Source organism: Gambusia affinis, linkage group LG02, assembly GCF_019740435.1.
Source record: "Gambusia affinis linkage group LG02, SWU_Gaff_1.0, whole genome shotgun sequence".
Lineage (NCBI taxonomy): Eukaryota > Metazoa > Chordata > Actinopteri > Cyprinodontiformes > Poeciliidae > Gambusia > Gambusia affinis.
The window spans coordinates 12,395,159-12,412,284 of NC_057869.1; the positions used below are offsets into that span (position 1 = coordinate 12,395,159).

General features: G+C 35.9%; 2 protein-coding genes across 5 annotated transcripts; both read right to left on the bottom strand.

The window, feature by feature from the left end:
- Positions 1-1,087: 1,087 nt before the first annotated feature.
- On the bottom strand, positions 1,088-4,666 carry LOC122842482 (transcription factor Adf-1-like). Its single transcript, XM_044136412.1, has 2 exons — positions 4,224-4,666; positions 1,088-2,037 (listed from the first exon to the last, which is right to left on the bottom strand). Exons 1-2 carry the CDS (start codon positions 4,569-4,571, stop codon positions 1,708-1,710), a joined length of 678 nt encoding a protein of 225 aa, XP_043992347.1. The 5' UTR covers positions 4,572-4,666; the 3' UTR covers positions 1,088-1,707.
- A 1,089-nt stretch (positions 4,667-5,755) lies between these two features.
- hnrnph3 (heterogeneous nuclear ribonucleoprotein H3 (2H9)) lies at positions 5,756-16,769 on the bottom strand. 4 transcript variants are annotated; one of them, XM_044136374.1, is made up of 11 exons: positions 16,672-16,769; positions 15,450-15,542; positions 14,908-15,063; positions 14,543-14,683; positions 12,497-12,635; positions 10,654-10,847; positions 9,212-9,307; positions 8,852-8,967; positions 8,480-8,615; positions 7,725-7,781; positions 5,756-6,800 (listed from the first exon to the last, which is right to left on the bottom strand). In XM_044136374.1, exons 2-11 carry the CDS (start codon positions 15,535-15,537, stop codon positions 6,721-6,723), a joined length of 1,203 nt encoding a protein of 400 aa, XP_043992309.1. In that variant the 5' UTR covers positions 15,538-15,542; positions 16,672-16,769; the 3' UTR covers positions 5,756-6,720. The 4 variants fall into 4 exon arrangements, with proteins under 4 accessions (XP_043992309.1, XP_043992317.1, XP_043992327.1 ...); XM_044136382.1 differs by having other exon boundaries at positions 15,450-15,538; positions 16,672-16,757; XM_044136392.1 differs by lacking the exon at positions 7,725-7,781.
- Positions 16,770-17,126: the final 357 nt, after the last annotated feature.

The window sequence follows — 17,126 nt, forward strand, 5'->3', positions numbered from 1 at the left end:
AAAAACCAGTATTCCCAGTGAGCAGAAGGCTGCAGAGACGTTTGATGCTGAAAGTGTGAATCATTTGAATCAAACTGGTATTAATTTTACACACTTCTATTCATGCGAAATGCATTTTTAATGGCGGTATTATGGTGTTAGCAGGTTATATTCCATCTTTCAGTTCTTTCATGAAAAAAGCATCCCCACATCATGATCCTGCCTACACTGTGTTTTGCCACGTAGATTGTATTTCAGGGTGACATGAAGATTTAGTTTCCCCTCACAAAATAGCAAAATGTAACATTTTAGTCACACTAGACCACTTTTGCTGCCTCCCGGCTTGTGACTGGAGTTGGGTAGTAACTAGTTACATTTACTTGAATAACCTTTTGGGTAAGATGTAATTTTAGGATTTTTTTTTTTTTCCTGTGAAGGCTTTCTATTTGAGTAATTTTACTACTCTTACTTCAGTAAAATGTCTGGGTTCTCTAACCACTGTTTGTTCTACACAGATTGAAGAACAATTGTTTTACTAAAAATACCAGCAGTTTTTGCTAAAATGTCATAAGTTTTACATTGAAAGAAACTCATTTGAAATTTTTTCTTTTGCTTGATTTGTGTGTAATTGTGTTATTTGTGTAAATAGTTTTAATTTTGGTCTTACCTATACAAAAATTTCATTTTTTTTAAATTTTTGTCCATTTGATGGCATATTTTTGAAATATTAAATAATTTATGTTTTGATCAGTTACCAAATATTTATTTTTACTCTTGAGTAAGTTCTTGGATGGCTACGTTTTACTTTTACTGAAAATGCAAAAATATGTAAAAATATGTTGGAAGTGCAGCTATTTGAGTACAATTTTTGGTACTCTGCCCACCTCTGAATGTGGCAAACTGCAAACAATTATTCTAATTATGTTTTAACAATGTCTTTCTTCTTGACACTTCCATAAATACCATATTTATGAGGTAAATAACCAAGAGTTGCCCTTGTGCTGCTGAGTTTTTAACAATATTCACTATTAATTGTTCAATACAATTTCTATCTACTAATTAGGAAATCAACAGGTCTCTAATCTAAGGGTTTTGGATTTAAGGAGACTGAAAATGCATTTCAGGCTTTTCATACTTTTATTTACAATATAAAAATTGGTAAAAAAAAAAGAAAAAGAAAAAAAAAAGAAGTAATTTTTCCTTACACTTTGATTGCTGTATCAAATAAATACATGTATGTTTGTGTTGTGAATAAATGTGATAAATGTGAATATGATTGCAAGGCACTGCATATGTCTGAGTGAAAGCTGCTCTTATATGAGGAAATAAAAATACACAGCAAACTTTATAATGCGGCAGGTTAAGTAGTGTTTCACTGGAGCATTTGTGCTTTTCCCTTTAATTTTTATGTGACCATAAAATAATCCAATAAATGTTTGACTATGAGGAAATGAGTCAGGACTGCTGTAACTCCTTCATTCATGACTTCTTGAAAAACTAGAAAAACACTCGCAGTTGCATAAATAAATGTTGAGATTGTGTGCATTTTCAGTAAATAAAAGTGAAGCGTTTTTCCTTCCTTTCAACCCAGCCTCTGAAGATTAGTGAAGTAAAAAAATACCAAAAATAACATTACAAAAATAATCCTTAACAACTTATAAACATGTATTTACAAGCCCACTGTCTGGGGGACAGTGCAAAGATAGTGTAGTGATCCAGACCCAGATTTTAGTCCTCAAACTCTGCAGCATAAAGCACCTGCTGGAACTTCATCCGGACCTCCATCCTTTTTTTAATGGTGAGCCTCTTCAGTGAGGGCAGCAGACTGAGCAAAAACAGTTCGTCTTCATCCCTGAAATTGCTGAATGCATCAGCAGAACTTGGCCCAGTTTCTGCGGGAGCTTGTCTTCTGCGTTTAGGAGAAGGTTCGATGATCTGGTGGCAGCTTGGAGTGGGCTCTGCAAGAGAAAAACTGGTGGTGACAACTGGGAGGGGCTCAAGCAGCCTCTTCTTGTCTTCCTCTTGCTCTTTTTCCATATCGTCTGCTCTTCCAGTTGCCTGTGTGCCACAAAAACATGAAAAATTTATTGTTTAATGCAGTCAATAATGTCAGAGGAATCTTAAATTTTTTTTATGTATTGACCCTTTGAGACTACTTAATCATTCGAGGCGCCATGATGGACGTCGGAAGTGAGAATCGGGAGTATTGAACAGAGCGACTGAAGCTGTTTTCCAAAGTTGTTTTTGTCAGTTTATTCATGGCTTCCACTTGTTCGAGTCGAGTTAATTTGTCTGTGAACGTAACCCACCGGTTCGGGGCTCATAGACGGCGGTATTTAGGAAAGTTGGAAAGAGCTAGCATAGAAACCGACCCATACCACCTCCCCCATGATGTTTTGATCGAATTACCGAGTTTGCCAGAATTCACACCTCATGATTTATATCACTATGTCATAAACAGTATTTCCTTTTACACCGGAGCAACCTAAAAACGCACAAAAACGAGATGCTAACCAGTTTTTTTGCTATACGTTGGGATGTATGACGGCAGGGATTGTCTCTATGGTTACTGGCGGTTAGATGCGTTCCTTCTCCATAATGCGATATTTGATATCTTTCTAATCATAGTGACTTATAAAGTATATGAACTTAAATCTTCTTACCTTGTAAAAACTGTTCGCTGCAAATCCGCGGTTACACCGAGGGCAGACAGGCATCGTTCTGTTACGAAGTTATTATGTTTTCAGTAACTAAGTTCATGTATGTAGGTCAAAACGGGGAAAGCCTGCCCTCCTGTGTTCTTTCCAGGAATTGCAACCTAGCAATCTTTTGTTATTTGAAACAAAACTTTATTGAACAGCAATATCAGTCACAGTACAGCGTCCGCGTTCACTTTGTGATCTGCGGTCCGAGTGAGCAGGCATCATAACTTTGCCAAATAAAGAGCAAATGTTACCAAATTCACAGGAATTGTTGTTGATCAGAGGAATAAGCACAGTAAAAGAGTCTGTGAAAAAAAATGATTAGTTCCTATGTTATAGAAGGGGGACAAATTATTTAAAAATTATACTTTTACTAAACCACATAAAACAACCAATTAAAGTATGCACCTTATTTTTACTTGAATATTCTTAAATCTTATACTAACTATTTATTGGACATTTGTTTCTCTGCACTGATGTGCTATATTGTAAATAGTGTATTTTTCAATGTTCAATATATTATGTACATTTTTGGAAAAGTGATCCGACTCAGTTACATAACCATTGAATCACAACTCCTATTTTTATTTCTAATAACCGCAAAGTATTTTCTGTTACAGTAATATGCAGTATATTATTATTACTACTACTATCATTATAATTACTAACCTTAATTTTTCTTTTAAATAAAACGTTTTTAATACTTTAAGAACTTTTTTTTCTTTTTTGAACCAGACTATTTTCAAGTAATAGTGGTATAGTGGCAAGAACACATTCATTCTCAAATATCAGTAAGTCTTCAATTCTAATAAACATTTAACACTGGAACTAGAAGACATTTTAAATATACAAAATAAATAAACAGAAATAATAGAAACAACAAATGAAATAATTCACAAAAAAGGTTGAGACCAACTGATCAGCCCAATTTTCCACAACTGCACTGTGGCACACTTGCTGTACATATATTACATATACATATCTGCATTTTTTGAATCTCTGTAAGGACTGCTCTTAAGTTGCATTTTATATTTTACAGCACTTTATAATTTTACAATTTGTAGCATTTTATATTTATTTTATTTTATCTACAACTAGTTGTTATGTGTCTTGTCTTTATGCTGCAACTGCAAAGTAATTTCCCTGCTGGGATGAATAAAGTACTTCTATTCTATTCTATTCTATTATATTATATTCTATTATATTATATTCTATTCTATTACGACTTTTATCGTCCAGTTTTTGGTAGTAAGAGAAAAAAAACAATGAAATTATTTACCTAATTTTAATTTTGCTCATTGTGACAGGCCTTCATCAAATATTTTCTAATAGTTATTAATTCGGAAATTTGTTGACCAGAGCTTTTGTTTTGAAGAGACAAAAGCGGATGTTGTCAGCCGTGAAAACAGACGAACCATCTTCTCTGTCAACGATCAGGTGATTCCATGTCAGTTTGTTAATGAGAAAACTCACTCAGACTCCGCGTTTAAAGTCAAACACCAGCAGAAATTCAACTGGAAAAACTCAGTAAATTGTAGTCACCTCCTGCGGGTCCGCCACACTCCCTCCGACCTCCGGCCGCAGTTTAACGTGTGCAGTTAGCCAGGCCATCTGGCTGAACAGCCCCGGGACCTGCACCTCCCACGGGAGGTCGCTTTCGTCCTGCTGGGGGAACTGTCTCCGCACCAGCCGCTTCCTCGCTTTACAGAACTTATCGCGCAGGTTTTTCCACAGCAGCTTCACTTCTTCCTCGGATTTACCCATCGCGGCGCCTATCTCTTTCCACGCCAGGTGTCCCTTCACGCTGTTTCGGTAGTCCCCGCGCGACTGGTCGTACAGGTTCGGGTGATGGCGCACGAGCTCCGCCAGCTTCTCTTCGGTTGCGTTCATCGCGACGTCCTTTCGCTCGGACGAGACGACCTCCAGCTTCACCGTCAGACGGAAGTACGACGTTCAAGCGAATTCAAAATAAGTGTTTTGTTTTAACGCCCCCTAATGCGGTTTTATTCAAATACCACGCTTTACACGCTGTAAATGTATTTAATTTAATTTAATTTAAATTGTTAAAAGTGGAACACATTTGTTCACGTGGTGTACCTCAGGGATCAGTTCTAAGGTCAGTATTTTGTAAAGTCTGTGTATTTATTAGTGAGTTACGGAGGTGTGTAGAGTTCCCAAAAATTTAACTCAAGTAACAGTAGCACTACTTCAACTCAAGTAAAAAGTAGTAAAGTAATAAAAAGTATTTGGTAAAGAGTTTACTCATATTGTGTAACTAATACTTAAAAATTACATAATTAGATGGACCAAAATAAAAAGTTAAAGTGGAAATTTTGGTATTTTAAGGACCAAAATGACAATAATTAATTTAGGTATCAATAAATCAGGCAAAATATTTTTTTCCCCCAAATTGGCTTCTCTCAATAAAAAAAAACCCCTCATAAAACCTTAACAAAAATTGCAGGTGTGTGTTTTAGGTTTAACATTTTTTCATTTTTCATTCAGTGGGTAGAGAATCCAGAAACTTTACTCAAGTAAGAGTAAAAATACTTCTTAATAAAATTACTGACCTAAACGTAAATAGTACAGCATAGTAAAAAAAAAATTTCAAGTTACTCAAGTAAAAGTAACTGAGTAAATGTAACTAATTGCTACCCAACACTGCACTGCAATTAAAAAAGTCTGACATTTTTAATTAAATATTCTTTTTCATTTATCTTAATATTCCAAATTTCTGAAAAAAATATTTTTCATTAAAATTACAAGAAATAAAGGCTTTAAATATTTTTATAATGTGTCTGTATGTTTAGAACAGGAAATTGGTCAAATAAATTTAAAAAGTGGATATTGTTTTCTCTACAATACTGCAGAAAAAGTGAACATAATATTTCTATTTCTAATATCGGCCTCACCAATCAACAGGAATATTTACAGCCTTATTAATATTTCTGCTTCAGTTTTCTGAATCCTACCTGTTAGTAAATCTATTTTTTGTCCAAGGTTTCTGATGGGACTTAATTAAAGATTCAGTTTAGTTGAGCTTCATCTGCACTCCACTGACACACGAGGTCAAATTCAGGAAAACAATTAAATACAAAATTTATTAAGCAAATGTACAACAGCTTCATAGGCTATCTTACAGCTCAAATATAGAGATTTTCTTTCATTTCCACTCGTTAGAAGTGAACATCATATTCAACTTAAGATTTGAATTCTGTAAAGAACTGTGAAAACATTTAATAAAAAACAAAAACACTCAATTATGAAACCTTTCAAACCAGGAAAGCTGATCTGAAATCTGTTTTTATCAGAGTCAGGATGATCTAACAAAGGAAATATTCCGACTAGAATAAAAAAAAAAATGCCTTTAAAAAACATCAAATATAAAGAACATCTTTACAACATTTTCCTGTATTGTTTTCAGGTGTTCACCTTTGACCTGACTATGCTGTCTCCCCACTGCAGTGTGGCATTTTTGTCTTGCATTTTAAAAAAAACTAAAACAAAACACTAATCTTTGGGATTAATAATTTTTTTCCCCACAGCACCGAAACAACATGAAGTGCAATTAGTTTCTATTAATTATAACTGGTATGATGCTCCTAATCTAAAATATAATGTAAATGTTTTCAAAGTCAAATTACAAAATGAAATGTACCTTTTCATTGGACTTTGTAAGTATGTCCTTTTATATTTGTGATAAATTGTATTACAATACCCAAATATCATACAAAATGTAAGAAGAACAAACTGTCAAATACAAACATGTTCAGCAGATACTAAATTGCTAATATCTTAGCAAAGGGAGAAAGTTGTGTCCTTCATCTTAGATCTTTAGGTACAGTGTGAAACCAGAGCTGCAGACTGAACTTCTATGTGGGGTGGATCTGTGACACGGCTCTGCACTAAATGATGTCGTTTGTGAAAGTCGATAAGCGACTTCCTCTTCAGCTCTCCTGCTTAGAAATGATATTGTAGTAAAACTGGTCTTCAGAGATGCAGACAAACTCCAGGGTGGATCAGAAGACAGTCGGTGACATCAGTACAAGCCTCGTAGCCCGCCGCTTCGGGAGCCTCCGCCTCCTCCTGAGCTGCTGTAGTAACCGCCGCCCCCACGGCCTGAAACGGCGGCGGAGAAATATCAGAATCTTGTCAACTGAAGGTTTTTAGACTATGGACCACAGCAGTGAGACGTCACATCGGCCCCCAGCTGCTGGCTAACAATGATTAGCAATGGGCTTAGCTGCTAAATTAGCAATACAACACACTACATCTTAAATGTACGCCTGACATAAAAAAGAAAAAGTGACACAGTGCCACACAACAACTAGATAACAAGGTCAGGAAAAAGTTTTAAGACAAAAATGTGGAGGGAAAGGGAGTTAGTTCAGTTATGCTAGCTTGACTTTGATAATCATAACATGTAGAAGTGATGTGGAATTCATTGTGTTTCGGTTCAGTTAAAATTAAAAAAGGAGACCTAAAGACACAACTCTGACAGATCATGAGTAAAGCAGGTGTTTAAATTAGCTAACCAACCACCGCTGTTAGATTAACTAATAGCAGCGGTGGCTAATCTACCACAGCTATCTATCTCTTATTGATAATCACAAAATACACATAAAGCCTAAAAACATATTATAACGGACTGAATGTTCTGCTCTTGGTGTGGTAACTGTTTGAGTGCTTTTTGGTGTTGAATCCTGAAACATGTAGGGGAGTTGTTGTCTGTTGCTATAGCAACGAGTCTGTGCGTAACATAGCTGAGACAGAGAGCGAGAAAAAAGTAGTTTTGAGTTATTCTTTGACAGGTTTTGTGCACTATTTTTCTGTTTGTCGTGGCGCACTGCACCGAATTTATCACAGTCTTTTACATGTTCAGGTTTGATTTAGTTAACAGAACTGTTTAACCGTGGCAGCGCGGCTACGAATGGCTGGTAAAGCAATGGACTCTTTTTGCCCTCCAGCGTAAAATTTAAGGATATCAACAATAACACGCAGGGCGTCCATAAGTGATTAGTGATCGTCTGAATGAGAACTCACTCATATCTCCTGCTCCATTAGCCGTTGAGTTGAGGAAGAGCTCAATGTAACGATGCTCTGTGGAGAAAACGTCCATGTGTTAAAGATCAACCTCCTGATGATAAATGTTGCCTTCCTGACTCTTTTTCCAGAAAATAAACATGTAAAATCAGCTGGTGGCTGTAATCAACAATTACTTTTCAATAAACACACCATAAAAAAACACTAGGTCGCTGCAAGTACATAACCCTTCATTGTAGATGTTACCGAGAGAAGAACCAGTGAGCCATTGATTTAGGCTGCTACCTCACAGAGTGATGCTTCAACAAATAACAGGAAGGTTACATTTAACCCTTTTAGATATTTTAGACATTGTCATGGGCTTAAAAGGATCCAAATGGCTGAATTTGGAAATATTAGGAGCCTTCTAGAAATCACAAATTTTAGGTAATTATCTGTGTCTCAACCATGTCAACGTTATGATTATTTATTTCTTATTTTTTAATTCAAAACTATTTTTCAGGAGCTGGCTGTATTGTTTCTCAAATACATTATGTTTTGTTTTGTCTTATTTTAACATAAAAGAAAGATACAGAAAGATGAAAAACCTTTTGAATGCGGTTCGTATTTCCTAACAGAAAAATGTCAAAAAAGTCAGAAGCTTTACAAACAGCATATTGTCCACAAAAGCAAAATCAGCAGATTTTTTATCACTTCAGTATTCATTATTTCTTGCATCATCAAATCCTCGTACAGAAACAGTCAGAGACACATACGCATGTTGTGCTTGTCTTTGGACATGGCCGCGACAGCATCTTCATGGGAGCGAAACTCCACGTCTGCCTCTCCGGTCGGCTTCCCGTTCGGAGCCATGTCGATGTGGATCCTCAGCGGGTTCAGAGGAGAGAAGAACTGGAAAATAATTTAAAATATGGCTTCATTTTATGATTTCCTGGAGACTGACAGCAAAGGGACGATTGCTACCAAGTTTGAATCCACATGCAGTTGCTCTAAAGCTACTACAAGAAAGAAGAAAACTAAACCAACTGCAGGCAACAAAAATGGAAGAAAACTTTTTATTGCTACCACATCAGATACTCCAATGCTTAATTACTCTGTAAAAAGTCTCAACTTAATTGTGTTCTTACTTTTGCAACGTCGCCCTCTGAGGCCCGAAAAGGTAAACCCCTCATGTGAACATAATGGCCGCCGTGGAAACTTGAGCTGCTATCGGACTGTCCGCTATAACCGTGGCCTCCGATTCCTAAAGACAAAAACAAAAAAAAAGGTTAGACATTTACCAAGTGAGGCATATTGAAGAAGCTTTCAAAAAAGAATCAAACTTCACATAAATTAGCATAACTATCAAAAAATGTGTTTAAAAATAGGAAAAGCTGTAAAGTTATCGAAAATGTTAATTTATTCTTGAAACAAATGATCTGTTTAGCTGGATTGAATTATAGTTGTGCATGTTTTCCATAATTTAAAAAGGAATCAGAGAATTTTACCTCGTCCTCCTCTGTCTCCTCTCATCCGGTCATCAAACATCCCGTCGCTGTAGCTGTAATCACTCATCCCGTTGTAGCTGTCATAGCTACTGTAACCTGAACACAGAGCGAACGGAAAACACAATATGTAAAAAAAAAACTTTAAATAAAAAGCTCAAACATCAGAATCAGTGGCAGAATAAACCTGTTGGTAAACCATTTCTTTATAAAGATAAAGTCAAATAATGCATTTGGGTTTTTAGTTTAGTTATAGTTTACTTATTTCAAACAATTCAAATACTTTGATATACATACAGATAATGAATATCAACTATGTACACGATAACAAAGTAGGCAGAAGTATAACCTTATTTTATCCAGTCGTCTTTATTTTATGCCTATCTTTGCACATTCTTTATTTAAATGAAATAACAAAAATGAAACAAAATATTTATATATGGCATAGACGGGTGCACTGAGTTATTGGTCAGTCCATTCATTGGTGCTGATTTTCTTAATATTTGGAGATCAGTGATGAGTCAATATTTACATGTGAAGTTAATCTTTTCTGCCGGAGCTGGACACTGCTGTCCTGTTAAGAGGTTTATCTGACAGACCAGCTCATGTCTGCACACTTCCGGTTAACAATAGTTGCCCAACGGTTGCCAATGTCGATTATCTGTAATCAGATAATCGACAGAAAACTGCAATCAGTGCAGCCTTAATAATTCAGAGTCCACTTAAAATGACCAGTTTATCTGATTTTACTCTTTATAGGTTTATGTTTGAGTGAAATGAACATTGTTCTTTTATTCTATGAACTACTGACAACATGTCTCTGAAATTCAAAGCAAAAATTTAGTATTTATTTACAGAAAATTAGAAATGGTGAAAATAACGAAAAAGATGCAGAGCTTTCAGACCTCAAATAATACAAACAAGTTCACATTCATTTAGAAACAACAAAACTGATGTTTTAACTCAGGAAGAGTTCAGAAACCAATATTTGGTGGAACAACCAGGAGGTTTTCAAAGGGGTTCAGGCCTGTGGGCTCTTGTTTTTCCAGAGCTGTATATCACAGGGAACCATAGCTGAACCATAGCTGGTTGTCATTGCAACTCCACATTTTCGTGTCTCATGAGTTATAGTACATAGACAAGATGGTTATGAACTAATTGATCTGTTGGCTCTTTAGATTGAACAGGCACATCAGTATTATGGTTTCAATTGCAGATGTTTGATAATTATTGAGCCAGTAGGTAACAAATTTCCTTAAATTGAGATAAAAGGTACGATTAAATAATTAAATCACCTTTTCCTACTCCTTTTCAAAAAGAAAAATTGTGGTAAACTAATGATTTTGTTCTTGGTTATGTATGCACGTTTTTCTCGGCCCTACAGATTGCTAGTTCTCTTGTTTTTAAAAACTTGTCTGAAATAAATAAATCGAATCAATGTTTACCTCCTCCATAGCCGCCTCCACTCCTCATGTTGTCCAGCAGACCCACACTGCGTCCGGGCCCGTACAGGCTTCCCCTGGGCGCCGCTATGACCGGTCTGTCATAGGGCCCGGGTCTCTGGGTTGACGATCCCCGCCGGGGGAGGTCATAGTGGGCTTTGATCTCCCAGCGACTGCTCTTAAAGATTTCTATGTACCTGCAACACGAGAGGCCCGGGGGACAACGGGGAAGTAGATGAGAGGCTTACCGTGCAGAAACGACACAAACAGACAATAACAGAAACTTACAGCCATAAAAACATAATCTGGGCATTTTCCTGTTCTAAAGATTTCTACCTCACCACTGATGCTTACGGCTTAATCCATACAGGGTGTTTAGGTCTAGCTTTGACTTTCTGCTGCCTGAGCATCACTGAGATGCTCTGATGGTCCTAAACCAACGCTGGCAAAACTATTCACACCCCCCGAATTTTTTCTATTTCTACACTTTTAATATTTCCAAATATTAAATTATTCTATAAAACCAACACAAAATAGTACACAGCTGTGAAGTGGAAGCAAAATGATTGATGGTTTGCAAAAATTCTTCCATCAGGATGGATGGAAAGAAAGTATGAAGCTTAATTTTCAAACCTCGCCAAAGACTCGTAGACAGGTTTATGTCTACTTTGACTGGACCGTTTTAACATTGTGATCAGGGGAAGAAAGTTTGCCTGTTTCTAGCTGGTTGTCTTTCAAAATTACACAAAATGTAACTAAAGAACAACCCTCTGGATAGTGTGTTAAGGATGATGTGCAGCGTAAAGTTTTCAATTTGTATGCAAACCAAATGTTTAAATTGGTCCCATTTGGTCAGAGCAAATTCATTTCTTATCATGAATCCAAGAGATTCATGATAAGATGATGAATCTTTTATCAGATCTCTGTTCTCCTGCCCAGTCTGAGTTGGGCTACTGGTTGCTTTGGGTTTTATTTTAGGTACCAGAATATAGGCCTGTCACAATAAATCAATTAACTGCTTGATAAATTAAAGTGAGCTCAACAAACTTAAATTGCATGATTTATTGTTTTTCTCTTCTACCAAAAACCACATAATAAAAGTCTTTATTTTGGTGTTTTGGTCTCAACCAGAATTTATTTTGAAGTACAATTTTGTTTACAAAGACAGTTTGTTTAGTTAGTTCCAGTGTTAAATGTTAATTAAAATGTAAAGATTTTTTTTTTTTATCTTGGAGAATGTGTTTCTGCATTATTATGCTTTTACCATTATATTGCTTGAAAATGATCTCAACGCAAAAATATTACCATTTATCACAATAACTTCTGGAACAATTTATCGTCCAGAAAAATTTGTTATTTTGACAGGCCTAACAGAATACAGATGTACCAACAATATTTTGCAAATTTAATTGAAGAAGAAGAGAAAAACAAATAGAATATTTCACTTTTTGTGTGCTACTTTGTATTGGTTCATCCCAAACTCTCTGCCACATTTTTACTTCAAATTATAAAAATGTTCAGGGGCGTGAATACTTCTGCATGCAAATCAACTTCTGGTAAATTATCTAACATCTCCAGATGTCGCTGTCTCACAAGGTTAATGTACAACAGCAGCTCCAAAATGTGCTTAATAACAGAAAAAACCCTTAAACCCTTTTATTCATATTTTGGAATTACACAACCCACTCAATTAAATCACCAAGTTCCCCTCTTTTCCCGAAATGTTTTAGCCCACGAACCCACACATTCACCCACTCCTCAGCCCATCTAAGCAACACCACAGTTATTCTACAATGATCATAGAAACCCATCCCAGTCCAGCCCGTCCCTCTCCCGTCTGTCCCACCTGTGCCCTATTCTTTCCTTGTGTTTCCCCAGAGCCTTTTCTGCTATCTCCTTTGAGGCAAACTGCACGAAGGCTTCCCCTGTGCTCCTCCCCTGGTAGTCCACTGGCAGAGTTATCCCATTTGGCACGATTCTGAACCCTTCAACCCAAGCACACATAAATACATAGGTCGGTAGGTAGACTGGTAGGAATAGTTGAGAACAACACCCACTGCATGAGTGGAGCGTTTACGATTAGTGTCATCATTGATCATCATCATCAGTAGCATCTTGTAAAACGTCACAAACATTGAAATTTCAGGAGCCTGAGTTTATAATTACATGTCCCCAGCTGTGAGGGTTAAACAGGAAAATGACATCACTAAATTAGTTGGACCCAAAGTGCAGATGGCCACAGTCTGCTGTCCTTAGTTCCCCAAATTTTCATACCTGAGTGAAGTTGCCTCCCACCACCCACCGTCTTCAAATCAGACAAAAATGGTGTCAAGAGTTTGTGCAGCAAAAAAAATTCTTTTGTGCTGCTTTAGCTTTGAAGATATCAATAAAAGAAGTTAAAAGGTCATTTAGATTTCATAAAAGTGTGTGTGAGGGGGCTAGTTGACCTTTCATGATCTTAGGAAATATTTCTTAATATCTTTAAATTGATAGCGGCACAAATAAGCCTGCCAAAATAATCAATAAATCAATTAATCACATGATACATTAAAACAAACTCAATTTCCATTGGCATGGTTTATCGTTTAGCTCTTTTTTTCTCCCTTTCTACTAAAAACTGGATGATAAAAGTTTTCAGTTTGGTGGTTTGGTCTCGACTAGCTCTTATTATGAAGAACAATTTGGTTTACAAAGACTTCAAAGTTAATTTTATTTGTTGTTTTGTTAATTTATGTTGGATATTTAAAATGTCTTCCAGTTCCAGTATTAAATATCTTTTAGATAAGAGTCTTTTAGAATGTGTTCTTGCATTATTATTTTACCACTACCATAATTTTACTTAAAAAACTCAAAACAACAATATTATCGTTTGTCGCAATAATTTCTGGAACAATTTATCGTCCAGCAAAATCTGTCATCGTGACAGGCCTAGGCAGAAACAAAAATATTTGCTACACAAACGTTTGAAACCACTTTTGTCTGATTTGAAGAAGGTGGGGGAGCCAAATTCACTCAAGTAATTTTCATTTGGTTGAAGTTAGATTAGTCCTGGGTGACGGTGCTCTTCCTGTTCCATTAATATGTCAGGTATCATCTGATATATAATAACACTGATACGACCTGACAAAAATCAATTTATTGGGCCTTCCTATCTTACGTTAAACCATCCCAGCTCATACAATTAAACTTTTTTGAAAGGCAAAATATGAGTGACAGAAACATGATAAATAAATAAGCTCATAATACATAGAAACAAAAACAAAAAAATCAGCCTTTGGATCATAAGGTTCGAGCAATAGCTTTTTGCAATAGTTAGATTTTTTAAAGAGACTCACATTTCAGATATCATTAGTTTTAGTTAGAATCGTTTTATTTTCTTGTGTCTCCACTTTACAGTCAAAATCCTAAATTGAAGAATTATGGAGGAGCTGATGCTCAAGAGAAACTTAACAAAAAAAAACTCACTTATTTGTAATATTTATTTGAATTTCAACTATTTCTTATTTCTCTTTGCACTGTGATTTACTTTTTTGCACGCTACAATGTATGAATAAAAATTCAACTTGGCTCCGAAATGACAAAATTAGATTTGAATCAAACATCAAATTCGACTGTAAAAAGTTGGAAAATGAAAATCTGTTTGTGTAGTAAAGTGTCTTTAGTTTACATCTGTTGTGAATTAGTGCTACATAATTAAACTGAATTATTATGGCCTTATTAGCAACCAACAAGTGAAAGCTGACATTGTGCCGAAATGCTGCAGATTTTAATAACATAACAAACATTTCAACAACACACAATAGCTACAAATTTAAACACATTTTCTTCTACCAAGATGCAGTATACAAGATTTTATCATAAAAGCTACAGAAACATTTTAGCATTTGTGTACCTGAAAAGAACTGGACAATCTCCTCCTTGCTACATCCAAAAGGGAGTCCTCTTAATTTTAGCATGCAGCCATTGCAGCTGTCAGGAGGAGGGCCGCTACGTCTCAGCACCCATTCCATTTCACTATGTTTTGACTTAAACACTGTTTTAAACACATGAACACACGGAAATATGAACATAACACAAGCTATAAAAGAAAGAGTCATTTAAATCCAACAAAGAGACTATATTCACACAATTATACAATGAAACATAAAGCTCTGCAGTAAACAGGGAGAATGGCAATCGGCATAATCACCACATGAATAGCAGGGCAATAATTTTTGAATAAAAATTGTTGCAGGAAATCACAAATCCAACACTTACCTTCTACGTATCTGTGTCCCATGTATTTACGATCCTTGGCAAGAGCATTTTTGTAATCGTCCGCTGTTTTCAGCTCAATAAATGCCTCACCGGTGGCTCGGCCCTCTTTAGTGTAGGTCAGACACACTCCACTCACGCCTCCCACGATGTCACAGTCTGCATCATGTTGGAGAACAAGTTTAGTAAAAAGTCACTGCAGCTGGTTACATTTGAACAAAGTTACTCATAAAATGAAACAAAGTTGTCTAACGCCGACTGAACAAAATTAAAATAATTTGTATTACAACTTATCAATATTATTCACAAAAACACTCAACTGCTAAAAGAAATAACCGGATATGCAGTGGTTTAAGTAAATGGGTAAAAGAAATTTGTTTACGGCTAAACAACTGAAACGAACACAAAAAAGCAACGAGAAATGGAGATGCAGATTTAGGCAAAAATGGAGTCATTTTAATATACCGTATATCCTGGAACACACATCTGTTAATTGTGACTAACAGAACTTCTAAAGTTAATGGTTGTCGTGTGTTTATTCTCACCAGAGAAGAAACTGGCCACTTCGTCCCGTGAGCAGTTCCAGGGAAGTCCTCTGATCCGGACCACATACCCATCGTCACTCGAAGACATCCTTTCTGCCGAGAAAATATAATTTGATTATTGGGTTCTTACATGTTATGTTACCATCAGTGAGCGTGTAATTTTTGTTCAAGTAACTCGATTTGTGACTGCGCTGCTACCGACTTGTCCTGTCCTTTAAAAACTATTTTTATTTAATTTTGTAGGTTAAAGTTTTCAGAATCTCTGTTACTAACAAAGTTAATATACTCAATTTGTATACCAACTTTAGGCTGAATGAAGAACTTATTTAATCAAACAAGTGGACAAAGGTCCTTAACAATAAACATTTACAAAAGATTTATTTGTGATAGTTACACCAGCACTTTTGGATGGAAAAATTTTATTTTAGACTTACAAAGACATATCATGTATCAACATATTTCTCCATGGTTTCTATTACTGCCTTTAAAACTTCCTTTCTCATCATACATAAATATTTATAAATTAGTATAAATGCCGGTTTCAGCCAAAAATACATTTTAGATACCCAAAAAGCTAAAGTTAATTTCATTTCCTCATCTCATGTATGTAATGTATTTAAAAATGCATTTTAAATGATAGTTAATGGCAAAAATATCGATTGTACCGTTTAGCTCCAGCATGATGTTAAAATTAAAAGAAAAAAAAAATACATTTTACCAAATGTACACATGCTGGAAGCTTAACCAGTGGCAAAGATTAAAAAAAATATACACTGTTTTATAAACGTGCTTAATTTTACAAACCACCATTACAGCAAGAAAAAATAGCTTCATATTTCCAAGCAGCTAGGCGTTCATATAACGTCAAGTGTCATAAACCACAGATCGCCTTTAAAATCCTTCATAACGCTGGCATGTCTGCTCCCACAAAAAGTTAACTATCTGTCAATAAGCTAAATTGCAGCATCTGTGTGCCTATAAGTTATGTAATATTTAAGCAAACGTATTTTCTCTTTCGAGCTAATGCTAGTTTTACCGTTGAAGCCATTATAGCAGGCCAACGGCAGGACAGAAACAGCGGTCAAACCAACGAGCCTAAGTGGTCCGCCAGCCAGAATATAGTAAACTATAGCCAAGAATCAACGTGAATTTACAGAGAAATTTGCTATTTTTTCAAATAAAAATAGTTTACAAACAGAAATAATTTTTGCAAGATCTTTACCCCGGTGTTTTCCAGCTCCAAAGGTTTTACTATCAGGAAACGCGCTCAGGTTGGTTCTTCCTCGTGTAGGAGATGGCACAGTAACTGCCGGGCGCAATACCGCCACCTACTGGCCTGGAGTGCTGACAGCAGCTCAAAAGAAACAAATTGTTTTGTTCTAAGAAATTTGTGTTATTAAATATGACAAAACGTACATCAGTTTTAAATATAGCTTATTTCCTTGTCGAGGTAATGCTCAACAGAGCTGACTGGAAGCCATTAAATATTTCTGGTAATTTGGTTCTTTAGTTTTGGTCCTGTTGTGTGTCTCAAGTTCTGCTCTTTGGTATTTTCATGTGGTATATCACGTAAACTACTTCTTCAGTGCCTCCTGAATCTGGGTCTTTCAAAACCATTATTGCAATTAGTTGAAAATTGTGGCCAAAGTATTTTTATACAACAAACCACTCTGGGAC